Source organism: Carcharodon carcharias, chromosome 8 (assembly GCF_017639515.1).
Source record: "Carcharodon carcharias isolate sCarCar2 chromosome 8, sCarCar2.pri, whole genome shotgun sequence".
Classification (NCBI taxonomy): Eukaryota; Metazoa; Chordata; class Chondrichthyes; order Lamniformes; family Lamnidae; genus Carcharodon; species Carcharodon carcharias.
In genome coordinates this window covers 116,652,434-116,666,190 of record NC_054474.1, presented here as the reverse complement: position 1 = coordinate 116,666,190, position 13,757 = coordinate 116,652,434, and the positions used below count along the sequence as shown (strand labels likewise).

At 48.6% G+C, this 13,757-nt stretch overlaps 1 protein-coding gene across 3 annotated transcripts in view; it reads right to left on the bottom strand.

The window, feature by feature from the left end:
- The window catches only part of fbxw5 (F-box and WD repeat domain containing 5), a 401,196-nt gene that overhangs the window by 123,002 nt on the left and 264,437 nt on the right, over nt 1–13,757 (bottom strand). For all 3 annotated transcript variants that reach the window (XM_041193118.1, XM_041193117.1, XM_041193120.1), the window contains exon 2: nt 2,331–2,547. In XM_041193118.1, coding sequence (XP_041049052.1) covers nt 2,331–2,523 — 193 coding nt within the window. In that variant the 5' untranslated portion in view covers nt 2,524–2,547. The remainder of the gene's footprint in view (nt 1–2,330; nt 2,548–13,757) is intronic.

Here is a 13,757-nt window from a genome sequence, read left to right as displayed (position 1 = left end):
TTATTGAGTATGTTTAAGGTAGAGTTTGATAGATTTCTAATTAACAATAACATAAAGGGTTATGGGGATAGTGTGGGTAAAAGGCATTGAAGTGTTTGATCAGCCATGATCATATTGAATGATGGAGCAGGGTTGACAGGCTGAATGGGCCTTCTCCTGTTCCTATATTCCTGTTTTGACCCGGAGACAGTGAAGGAACTGCAATATATTTCCAAAGCAGGATGGTGAGTAGCTTGGAGGGTAACTTCCAGGTGGTGGTGTTCCCATGCACCTGCTGCCCTTGTCCTTCTAGATGGTAGCGGTCATGGGTTTGGAAGGTGCTCTCTAAGGAGTCTTGGTGAATTGCTGCAGTGGATCTGTGATGGTACACACTGCTGCTACTGTGCGTCAGTGGTGGAGGGAATGAATGTTGTGGATGGGGTATCAATCAAACAGGCTGCTTTGTCCTGGATGGTGTAGGGCTTCTCGAGTGTTCAAGCTGCACTCATCCAGGCAAGTGGAAAGTATTCGATCACACTCCTGACTTCTGCCTTGTAGATGGTGGACAGGCTTTGGGGAGTCAGGGGGAGAATTCCTCACTGCAGAATTCCCACCCTCTGACCTGCTCTTGTAGCCACAGTATTTAAATGGCTAGTGCAGTTCAGTTTCTGGTCAATGGTAACCCCCTGGATGTTGATAGTGGGGATTCAGCGATGGGAATGATATTGAATTTCAAGGGATGATGGTCAGATTCTGTCTTGTTGGAGATGGTCATTGCCTGGCACTTGTGTGACGCGAATGTTACTTGCCACTTATCAGTCCCAGCCTAAATGTTGTCCAGGTCTTACTGCATTTGGACATGGGCTGCTTCAGTATCTGAGGAGTCATGCATTGTGCGATAATCAGCAAACATCCCCATTCTGACCTTATGATGGAAGGAAGGTCATTGATGAAGCAGCTGAAGATGGTTGGGACATGATCCTGAGGAACTCCTGCAGCATGGATATGAAGTTGGCTGAGTGTCAGGAAACACAGCAGTGGTGAAGAGTTGTTTTTCAGACTGGAACCTCAGCTATTTACAACCTATTGCAATAAGTTAAATGAGGGGACTGAGTGTAATGTATCCACATTTGCTGATAGTGCAAAGGCCGGTGGGAAAGTAATCTGTGAGGAGAGCACAAAGAGGCTGCGGGGATATAGACAGGTTGGACAAGAAAGTGACAGGTTTCCAAAATGTGAAATTAGCAACTTTGGTAGGAAGAGTAGAAAAGCTGAATTTTTTTTAAGGTAAAGCTAGTAAATATTGGCACTGAGAGGGAGTTGGGTGTCATTGTACATGAATCACAGAAACGGAGATAACTTTTAAAATATGCACACAGGTTGATTCTAAATTGCACTAGAGTGCAGAGGAGATTTATCAGGATGTTGCCTGGGCTGGAGAGTTTTAGTTATGAGGAGGTATTGGATAGACCGGGGTTGTTTTTCTTGGAGCAGAGGAGATTGAGGGGGAACATGATTGAAGTGTATAAAATTATGAGGGGCATCGATAGGGTAGGCAGGAAGGAACTTTTCCCCTTGGTGGAGGGATCAATAACCAGGGGACATAGATTTAAGGTAAGGGGCAGGAGGTTTAGAGGGGATGTGGGAAGAATTTTTTCACCCAGAGGGTGGTGGGAATCTGGAATTCAGTGCCTGAAAGGGTGGTAGAGGCAGAAACCTTCATAACTTTTAAGAAGTATTTGGATGCGCACTTGTGATGCCATGGCATACAAGGCTACGGGCCTAGCTGGAAAATGGGATTCGGATAGTTAGGTACTTATTTGACCAGCGCAGACTCGATGGGCCAAAAGGCCTTTTTCTGTGCTGTAGACCTCTATGACTCTATGATTCGAGATTAAAACATTCAAAAGGCCTCCAGTGACTTGAGCTCCTCCTGCAAATCATGTTACTGGGGCTCTTAGTCTAGCTCTTTGGACAATGACACATTTTCAGAGAGTTAACATGTAGGCACAGCAAGCAACGAGGAAAGCAAATGGTTTATTAGCCTTTATCGGAAGGAGATTGGAGTGTATGTGTCAGGAAGACTTGCTGCAATTACACAGGGCTTTAGCGAGATCACACCTGGAGTGCTATGCACAGTTTTGGTTTCCTTCCCCAAGGAAGAATGTTCTTGCCTTGGAGGGAACATTGAATTGAGGTCAAAGATCAGTAATGATTGTATTTAATAGCGGAACAAGCTCTAGGCAGCTCATGGCCTACTCCTGCTCCCATGTAAAGTTCTTAACATCTAATGAAATGCCTTAGAAGGCATTCACAGTTGAGCAGAGCCAGAAAGCAATAGAGAGACGAACCTGGATGGCGAGGGACTGATCGATTCACATTGTAGTAACAATAAAAGAGATCCTTCCATAGAAATTCGTCACGGGACACTCTGTACCACTGCCTGCAGGTGGTGCCAGCGGCGAGGACATCCTGGTGTTCCAGCTTCAGGAAGACTTCGAGGAGGATGGTGTCAGGCAGCCGGGGGAGGCCCCCTCCCTCCATCCTATCATTCTGAGCTATTGGGCACTGAATCAAGAAAACATCATCACAAAAGAATGAAGCAGCAAAGCGTTGTTTCAGGAAGGAGCTGTGTGACACTGAGGGACTGACAACCCGCAGGTCTCACTCAGGCTTTTCCAGAACATTTCTTGAGCCGTTGAAAGTTTCAATAAGTTTTTTCAGGTATATGACAATATTACGACTATTTTACTGACCGTACAAAGCTGAAAGGACTACTATGAAGAGATTCAACAAAGGTAATCTACTCTGAAACCCACTGTTGCAGAGTGCAGAAACAGCAGTGATAGAACTACCTGGGGAAAGAGGGAGGTCAACAGGCCATTAAAGACCACATGTGGGTGTAGAAAATAGAGAATACAACTGGAGAATATTCACTTTTTAAACAAACCACAGGCAGTACTTGCAACCAGTTTACCACCAGTAGCATGAATCTTCTCTGCAGTCATTACAGATGCAGTACGGAACAGACAGACAGTACAGGACATTATCCAACCAAGAGGCACAGTGTTAAGGAGAACTCCTGACTTCTGTCTTGTCTGAAATAAGCGGGATGAACAGAGAGAGACCTCAAAACCTTACTAAGAGGTCATGTTTTCCCCATGGAAAGGACCAAACTTTTGCAAAACTTCTGCATCAAAAAGCCAGGATGAAACCCAACACAAAAAAGCAAAGGCATATCAGTGAAACTGAATCAGAGGGGGAGTGAGAAAATACACCACAACCCTTCAGGATTGCTCAATTCCTGGGCTCAGTTGCTGAAATGCACACACACTCTCCAGTCCACCTCCATTCGGAGAAGGTCCTCGAAGTCCAGTCACACTTGTCCAGTGTGTCCAATCAGGTGCAAAAAGTTGAATTAATATGCCAGTGGGATAATTGAAGATTCACAGTGACATGGAACTCGCACAAAAACAAAACTGTGAGAGTTATCCAGCACTGCAAACAACAGGAGAACATTATACTCAGTAATTCAGTGTAACCCAGTGTTAGAGACAATGAGACGAGAACCACCAGTACTTTACCCAGTGCTGTACAGTGACAGTCCTGTCCTAACCAGTACAGTATCCCAGTGTTATAGTGACAGACCTATCCCCACCAGTACTGTACCTAGTGCTACAGAATATCAGCCCAACCCCTGCCAGTACTGTAACCCAGTGTTGTGCAGTGACAGAAATGCCCCCACCAGTACTGTGCCCAAGTATAATACAGTGACAAACCTGTCCCCACCAGTACTGCACGCAGGTATTATACTGTGACAGACAGAACCCCACCAGTATAGTGCCCCAGTGTTAACCAGTGACAGACAAGTCCCCACCAGTGCTGTACTCCAACGTTGCACAGTGACAGACCAGTCCCAACCAGTATTGTAACCCAGTGTTATACAGTGACAGGCATGTCTCCACCAGTACTGTCCCCAATCCTATACAGTGACAGATGTGTCCCCACCAGTACTGTCCCCAGTGCTCTACAGTGACAAATGTGTCCCCACCAGTACTGTACCCTAGTGTTATACACTGACTGACCTGTCCCCACAGGTACTGTAACCCAGTGTTATACACTGACAGACCTGTCCTAACCAGTACTGTACCCCAGTGTTATACACTGACAGACCTGTCCCTACAGGTACTGTAACCCAGTGTTATACACTGACAGACCTGTCCTAACCAGTACAGTACCCCTGTGTCATACAGTGACAGACCTATCCCCACCAGTACTGTACCTCAGTGCTACACAATGTCAGCCCAACCCCTGCCAGTACTGTAACCCAGTGTTGTGCAGGGACAGAAATGTCCCCACCAGTACTGTGCCCAAGTATAATACAGTGACAAACCTGTCCCCACCAGTACTGTACCCAGGGATTATACTGTTACAGACAGGACCCCACCAGTACAGTGCCCCAGTGTTAACCAGTGACAGACAAGTCCCTACCAGTGCTGAGCTCCAATGTTATACAGTGACAGACCAGTCCCACCCAGTATTGTAAGCCAGTGTTATAGTGACAGGCCTGTCTCCACCAGTACTGTCCCCAGTGCTATACAGTGACAGATGTGTCCCCACCACTACTGTCCCCAATGCTATACAGTGACAGATGTGTCCCCACCAGTCCTGTACCCTAGTGTTATACAGTGAGAGACCTGTCCCCACCAGTGCTGTACCCCAGTGTAATGCAGTGACAGATGTGTCCCCACCTGTCCTGTGCTCCAGTGTTATACAGTTAGAGCCGGCCTCATCAGGAATGTAACCCAGTGCTATACAGTGACAGACTTGTCCCTACAGGCACTGAAACCCAGTGTTATACAGTGACCGACGAGTCCACAAAATCACTGGACCCAAATGTTATACAGTGACCGGCCTGTCTCCACCAGTACTGTACCCGTGTTATACAGTGACAAATTGTCTCCACCAGTACTGTACCCTAGTGTTATAAAGTGACACACATGTCCTCCCCAGTTCTGTACCCCAGTGTTATACAGTGAAAGATAAGTCCCTACTAGTACTTTACGACAGTGTTATTCAGTGACAGACCTGTCCCCACCAGTTCCGTACCTCAGTGTTATACAGCGAAAGGCATATACCCACCAGTAGTGTAGCCCAGTGTTATACAGTGACATATGTGACCCCACCAGTTCTGTACCCCACTGTTATACAGTGAGAATCCTGTCTCCACCAGTCCTGTGCACCAGTATTGTACAGTAACAGAGCTGTCATCACCAGTACTATGCCCCAGTGCTGTACAGTGACAGGCTGGCCACACATGTCCTGTACCCCAGTGTTATACAGCGACAGACCTGTCCCCGCTAATTCTGTGCCACCATGTAAGACAGTGACAGGCCTGTCCCCAACAGTACAGAACACCAGTGTTATACAGTGACAGACCTGTCCTCGCCTGTACTGTACCCTAGTGTTATACAGTGACAGGTGTGTCCCCACCAGTTCCGTACCCCAATGTTATACAATGTCAGACTGGCTGCTGCCAGCAATGTAACCCAGTGTTACAAAGTGACAGACATGTCTCCACCAGAACTGTATCCCAGGGTTATACAATGACAGATTAGTCCCCAACAGTCCTGAACCCCATTGTATTACAGCGGCAGACCTGTCCACACCAGTACTGTACCATAGTGTAATATAGTGACAGGCGAGTCCCTAATAGTGCTGCACCCCAGTGCTATACAGTGACAGATTTCTCCCCAGCACTGTACCTCAGCGTTATACAGTGACAGACCTATCCCCAACAGTACTGTACCCGTGTTATATAGTAACAGACCTGTCCCCACCAATACTGAACTCCATTGTAAAACAACATCAGACCAGTCCACATTAGTACTGTACCACAGTTTATAGAGTGACAGGGCTGTACCCACCAGTACTGCACCAAAGTGTTATACAGTGACAGAAATGTCCTCACTAAGTCTGTACCCCAGTGTTAGACAGTGACAGACCTGTCCCCACCAAGATTGTAGCCCTGTGTTATACAGTACAGACCTGACCCCACCAGCAGATTACCCCAGTGTCATAGAGTGAAAGCCCTGTCGCAAAATCTACATTGCCCCAGTCTTAAACAGACAGTGTTAAACATTCCTGTCCCCAACTGTACAATACCCCATGGTTATATAGTGACAGACCTGTCCCCACCAGTACTGCACCCGAGTGTTATACATTGACAGACCTCTCCCCAGCACTGTACCCCAGTGTTATACAGTGACAGACCTCTCCCCAGTGCTGTACCCTAGTGTTATATAGTGACAGACCTGTCCCCAGTCCTGTACCTCAGTGTTATACAGTGACAGAACTGTCCCCAGTCCTGTACCCCGGGGTTATGCAGTGACAGACCTGTCCCCAGTCCTGTACCCCAGTGTTATACAGTGACAGACCCATCCCCACCAGTACTGTACCCCAATGTTATATAGTGACAGACCTGTCCGCAGTCCTGCACCCCAATGTTATACAGTGACAGACTGGTCCCAAGTGCTAAACCCAAGTGTTATAAAGTGACAGTCACGGCCGCACCAGTGCTGTACCCCAGTGTTATACAGAGAGAGACCTGTCCCCAGTGTTATACAGTGACAAAGCCATCCCCACCAGTGCTGTACCTGTGTTACACAGTGACATACCTGTCCCCAGTGCTAGAAAGTGACAGGCCTGTGCCCAGTGCTGCATGCTGGTGTTATACAGTGACAGATCTGGCTCCAGTCCAGTACCCCAGTGTTATATTGACAGACCTGTCCCCAGTGCTGCACTCCAGTGTTATACAGTGACAGCCCTACTAAGTCCTGTACAATAGTGCTACACAGAGACAGACCTGTCCCCAGTCCTGGACCCTAGTGTTATACAGTGACAGAACTGTCTACAGTCCTGTACCCAAGTGTTCTACAGTGACAGACCTGTTCCCAGTCCTGAACACCAGTGTTATACAGTGACAGACCTGTGCCCAGTCCTGTACCCGAGTGTTATACAAAGACAGACCTGTCTCCAGTCCTGTACCCCAGTGTTAGACAGCGACAGAGCAGTCCCCAGTCCTGTACACCAGTGTTATACAGTGAGAGACCTGTCCCCAGTGCTGTATCCCATTGTTACACAGTAACAGACCTGTCCCCAGTGTTGTACCCCAGTGTAATATAGAGACAGACCAGTCACCAGTCCTGTACCCCAGTGTTATACAGTGACAGACCTGTTCTCAGTGCTGTACCTCAGTGTTATACAGTGTTGACTTTTTCCCAGTCCTGTAACCCAGTGTTATATAGTGACATACCTGCCTCCAGTCCTGTTCCCAGTGTTATAAAGTGACAGACCTGTTCCCGGTCATGTGCTCCAGTGTTATACAGTGACAGACATGTTTCCAGTCCTATACCCCAGTGTTATACAGTGACGACCTGTTCCCAGTCCTGTACCCCAGTGTTATACAGTGACAGACCAGTCTTGAGTGCTGTACCCCGTGTTATACAGTGACAGACCTGTCTTCAGTGCTGTTCCCCCGTGTTATACAGTGACAGACCTGCCTCCAGTCCTGTTCCCAGTGTTATAAAGTGACAGACCTGTTCGCAGTCCTGTGCTCCAGTGTTATACAGTGACAGACCTGATCCCAGTCCTGTTCCCCAGTGTTATACAGTGACAGAACTGTCCTGAGTCCAGCACCCCAGTGTTATACAGTGATAGACCTGTCCCCAGTCCTGTACCCCAGTGTTATACAGTGAGAGACCTGTTCCAAGTCCTGTGCTCCAGTGTTATACAGTGACAGACCTGTTCCCAGTCCTGTACCCCAGTGTTACACAGTGACAGACCTGCCTCCATTCCTGTTCCCAGTGTTATACAGTGACAGACCTGCTCCCAGTCCTGTACTCCAGTGTAATACAGTGACAGAACTGTACCGAGTCAAGAACCCCAGTGTTATACAGTGACCGACCTGTCCCCAGTCCTGTACACCAGTGTTATACAGTGACAGACCTGTCCTCAGCCCTGTACCCCAAGAGTTATACAGTGACAGAACTGTCCCGAGTCCTGTACCCCAGTGTTATACAGTGTCAGACCTGTCCCCAGTCCTATACCCCGGTGTTATACAGTGACGACCTGTTCCCATTCCTGTTCCCCAGTGTTATACAGTAACAGACCTGTTCCCAGACAGTGACAGACCTTTCTACAGTGCTGTTCCCTGTGTTATATAGAGACAGACCTGTTCCCAGTGCTGAACCCCAGTGTTATACAGGGACAGACCTGTTCACAGAGCTGTACGCCAGTGTTATACAGTGACAGAGCTGTCCGCAATCCTGTACCCCAAGACTTATACAGTGACAGACCTGACCCGAGTCCTGTACCCCAGTGTTATAAAGTGACAGACCTGTTCCCAACGCTATAGCTCAATGTTATGCAGTGACATACCTGTTCCCAGTCCTATACCCCAGTGTAATACAGTGACGACCTGTTCCCTGTCCTGTTCCCAAGTGTAATACAGTGACAGACCTGTTCCCAAAGCTGTACCCCAGTGCTATACAGTGACAGAATGTTCACAGTCCTGTTCTCCAGTGTTATACAGTGACAGACCTGTCACCAGTCCTGTCCCCAGTCTTATACAGTGACAGACCTGTCTCCAGTCCGGTTCAAAGTGTTATACAGTGACATACCAGTTCCCAGTCATGTGCTCCACTGTTATACAGTGACAGTCCTGTCCCCAGTCCTGTAACCCAGTATTATACAGTAACAGACCTGTCCCCAGTCCTGTACCCCAGTGTTATACAGTGACAAACCTGTCCCCAGTCCTGTACCCCAGTGTTATACAGTGACAGACCTGTCACCAGTCCTGTAACCCAGTGTTAATCAGTGACAGACCTGTTCCCAGTCCTGTGCTCCAGTGTTTTACAGGGACAGACCTGATCCCAGACCTGTTCCCCAGTATGAAAGAGTGACAGACCCGTCCCCAGTCCTGTCCAGTGTTATACAGTGAGAGACCTGTCCCCAGTCCTGTACCCCAGTGTTATACAGTGACAGACCTGTCACCAGTCCTGTAAACCAGTGTTAATCAGTGACAGACCTGTTCCCAGTCCTGTGCTCCAGTGTTTTACAGGGACAGACCTGATCCCAGTCCTGTTCCCCAGTATGAAAGAGTGACAGACCCGTCCCCAGTCCTGTCCAGTGTTATACAGTGAGAGACCTGTTCCCAGTCCTGTACCCCAGTGTAATCCAGTGACAGACATGTCGTCCGTCCTGTACCCCAGTGTTGTACAGAGGCAAACCTGTCCCCAATCTTGTACCCCAGCGTTATACAGTGACAGACCTATTCTCAGTCCTATACCCCAGTGTTATACAGTGACAGACCTGTTCCCAGTCCTGTACCCCAGTGTTATAAAGTGACAGACCTGTCCCCAGTCCTGTACCCCAGTGTTATACAGAGACAGACCTGTTCCCAGTCCTATACGCCAGAGATATACATTGACGACCTGTTCCCAGTCCTGTTCCCCACTAATATACAGTGACAGACCTGTTCCCAGTCCTGTACCCCACTGTTATGCAGTGATGACCTATTCCCAGTCCGGTACCTCAGTTTTATACAGAGACAGACCTGTTCACATTACTGTACGCCAGTGTTGTACAGTGACAGACCTGTCCCCAGTCCTGTACCCCAAGAGTTATACAGTGACAGAACTGTCGCGAGTCCTGTACCCCAGTGTTATACAGTGACAGACCTGTTCTCAGCGCTATCGCCCAGTGTTATGCAGTGACAGACCTGTTCCCAGTCAGCTACCCCAGTGTTATACGGGAACAGAACTGTTAACAGTGCTCTATGCCTGTGTTATACAGAGACAGACCTGTCCCCAGTCCTGTACCCCAAGAGTAATACAGTGACAGACCTGTCCCGAGTCCTGTACCCCAGTGTTATACAGTGACAGACCTGTTCCCAGCGCTATAGCACAGTGTTATGCAGTGACGAACTGCTCCCAGTCCTGTTCCCCACTGTTATACAGTGACAGACCTGTCCCCAGTCCTGTACCCCAGTGTTATACAGTGACAGACCTGTCATCAGCCTGTAACCCAGTGTTATACAGTGACAGACCAATCTCCAATCCTGTTCCCCAGTGTTAAACAGTGACAGAACTGTCTCCAGTCTCGTACCCCAGTGTTATACAGTGACAGAACTGCCCCGAGTCGAGAACCCCAGTGTTATACAGTGACAGACCTGTCCCCAGTCCTGTACACCAGTGTTATACAGTAACAGACCTGTTCACAGTCCTGTTCCCCAGTGTTATACAGTGACAGACCTGTCACCAGTCCTGTCCCCAGTGTTATACAGTGACAGACCTGTCTCCAGTCTGGTTCAAAGTGTTGTACAGTGACATACGAGTTCCCAGTCCTGTGCTCCAGTGTTGTACAGTGACCGATCTGATCCCAGTCCTGTTCACCACTGTTATACAGTGACAGTCCTGTCCCCAGTCCTGTAACCCAGTATTATACAGTAACAGACCTGTCCCCAGTCCTGTACCCCAGTGTTATACAGTGACAAACCTGTCCCCAGTCCTGTACCCCAGTGTTATACAGTGACAGACCTGTCACCAGTCCTGTAACCCAGTGTTATACAGTGACAGACCTGCTCCCAGTCCTGTGCTGCAGTGTTATACAGTCACAGATCTGATCCCAGCCCTGTTCCCCAGTGTTATGCAGTGACAGACCTGTCCACAGTCCTGTTCCCAGTGTTATACAGTGACAGAACTGTCCCAAGTCCAGCACCCCAGTGTTATACAGTGACAGACCTGTCCCCAGTCCTGTACCACAGTGTTATACAGTGACAGACCATTCTCCAGTGCTGTTCCCTGTGTTATATAGAGACAGACCTGTTCCCAGTCCTGTACCCCAGTGTTATACAGTGATAGACCTGCCTCCAGTCCTGATCGCCGGTGTTATAAAGTGACAGACCTGTTCCCAGTCCTGTGCTCCAGTGTTATACAGTGACAGACCTGATCCCAGTCCTGTTCACCTGTGTTATACAGTGACATACCTGTTCCCAGTCTGGAGCCCAACTGTTATGCAGGGACAGACCTACCCCATCCTGTAACCAGATATTAAACAGTAACAAACCTGTCCCCAGTCCTGTACCCCAGTGTTATACAGTGACAGAACTGTCCCCAGTACTGTACCCAAGTGTTATACAGTGACAAACCTGTTCCCAGTACTGTAACCCACTATTATACAGTGACAGACCTGTTCCCAGTCCTGAACCCCAGTGTTATACAGTGACAGACCTGTTCACAGTGCTGCACGCCAGTGTTATACAGTGAAAGACCTGTCCCCAGTCCCGTACCCCAGTGTTATACAGTGACAAACTTGTCACCTGTCCTGTAACCAAGTGTTATACAGTGACAGACCTGTCTCCAGTCCTGTTCCCCAGTGTTATAGAGTGACAGACCTGTCCCCAGTCCGGTTCAAAGTGTTATACAGTGACAAACCAGTTCCCAGTCCTGTGCTCCAGTGTTGTACAGTGACAGATCTGATCCCAGTCCTGTTCCCCACTGTTATACAGTGACAGTCCTGTCCCCAGTCCTGTAACCCAGTATTATACAGTGACAGACCTGTCACCAGTCCTGTAACCCAGTGTTATACAGTGACAAACCTGTTCCCAGTCCTGTAACCCACTATTATACAGTGACAGACCTGTTCGTAGTCCTGAACCCCAGTGTTATACAGTGACAGACCTGTTCACAGTGCTGCACGCCAGTGTTATACAGTGACAGAACTGTCCCCAGTCCTGTACCCCAGTGTTATACAGTGACAGACTTGTCACCTGTCCTGTAACCAAGTGTTATACAGTGACAGACCTGTCTCCAGTCCTGTTCCCCAGTGTTAAACCGTGACAGCCCTGTCTCCAGTCCTGTACTCCAGTGTAATACAGTGACAGAACTGTACTGAGTCAAGAACCCCAGTGTTATACAGTGACAGACCTGTCCCCAGTCCTGTACACCAGTGTTATACAGTGACAGACCTGTCCCCAGCCCTGTACCCCAAGAGTTATACAGTGACAGAACTGTCCCGAGTCCTGTACCCCAGTGTTATACAGTGTCAGACCTGTCCCCAGTCCTATACCCCGGTGTTATACAGTGACGACCTGTTCCCATTCCTGTTCCCCAGTGTTATACAGTAACAGATCTGTTCCCAGACAGTGACAGACCTTTCTCCAGTGCTGTTCCCTGTGTTATATAGAGACAGACCTGTTCCCAGTGCTGTACCCCAGTGTTATACAGGGACAGACCTGTTCACAGTGCTGTACGCCAGTGTTATACAGTGACAGACCTGTCCCCAGTCCTGTACCCCAAGAGTTATACAGTGACAGACCTGACCCGAGTCCTGTACCCCAGTGTTATACAGTGACAGACCTGTTCCCAACGTTATAGCTCAATGTTATGCAGTGACATACCTGTTTCCAGTCCTATACCCCAGTGTAATACAGTGACGACCTGTCACCAGTCCTTTACCCCAGTGTTATACAGTGACAGACCTGTTCCCAGTCCTATACCCCAGTGTTGTACAGTGACGACCTGTTCCCAGTCCTGTTTCCCTGTGTTATACAGTGACAGACCTGTTCCAAGTGCTGTACCCCAGTGTTATACAGTGATGACCTGTTCCCAGGCCTGTACGCCAGTGTTATACAGTGACAGACCCGTCCCCAGTCCTGTACCCCAGTGGTATACAGTGACAGACCTGATCGCAGTCCTATACCCCAGTGTTATACAGTGAGAGACCTGTTCCCAGTCCTGTACCCCAGTATTATATAGTGACAGAGCTGTCCCCCATCCTGTACCACAGTGTTATACAGAGACAGACCTGTCCCCAATCTTGTACCCCAGTGTTATACAGTGACAGACTTGTCTCCAGTGCTGTTCCCCATGTTATACAGTGACAGAGCTGTTCCCTGTCCTGTACCCCAGTGTTGTACAGTGACAGACCTGCCTCCAGTCCTGTTCCCAGTGTTATACAGTGACAGACCTGTTCCCAGTACTGTGCTCCAGTGTTATACAGTGACAGACCTGATCCCCATCCTGTTCCCCAGAGTTATACAGTGACAGATTGTCCCCAATCCCGTCCCCAGTGTTATACAATGACAGAACTGTCCCGATTCCAGCAGCCCAGTGTTATACAGTGACAGACGTGTTCCCAGTCCCATACGCCAATACTATACAGTAACAGACCTGTCACTAGTCCTGTACCCCAAGAGTTATACAGTGACAGATCTGTCCCGAGTCATGTACCGCAGTGTTATACAGTGATAGACCGGTTCCCAGTCCTATACACCAGTGTTATACAGTGACGACCGGTTCCCAGTCCTGTTCCACAGTGTTATACAGTAACAGACCTGTTCCCAGACCTGTACCCCAGTGTTAGGCAGTGACAGTCCTGTTCCCAGTCCGCTACACCCGTATTATACAGTGACAGACTTGTTCCCAGTCCTGTACCCCAGTGTTATGCAGTGATGACCTGTTCGCAGTACGGTATCCCAGTGTTACACAGTGACAGATATGTTCACAGTGCTGTACGCCAGTGCTATACAGTGACAGACCTGTCCCCAGTCCTGTACCCCAAGAGTTATACAGTGGCAGATCTGTTCCCAGTCCTGTTCCCCTGTGTTATACAGTGACAGACCTGTTCCAAGTGCTGTACCCCAGTGTTATACAGTGATGACTTGTTCCCAGGCCAGTACGCCAGTGTTATACAGTGACAGACCCGTCCCCAGTCCT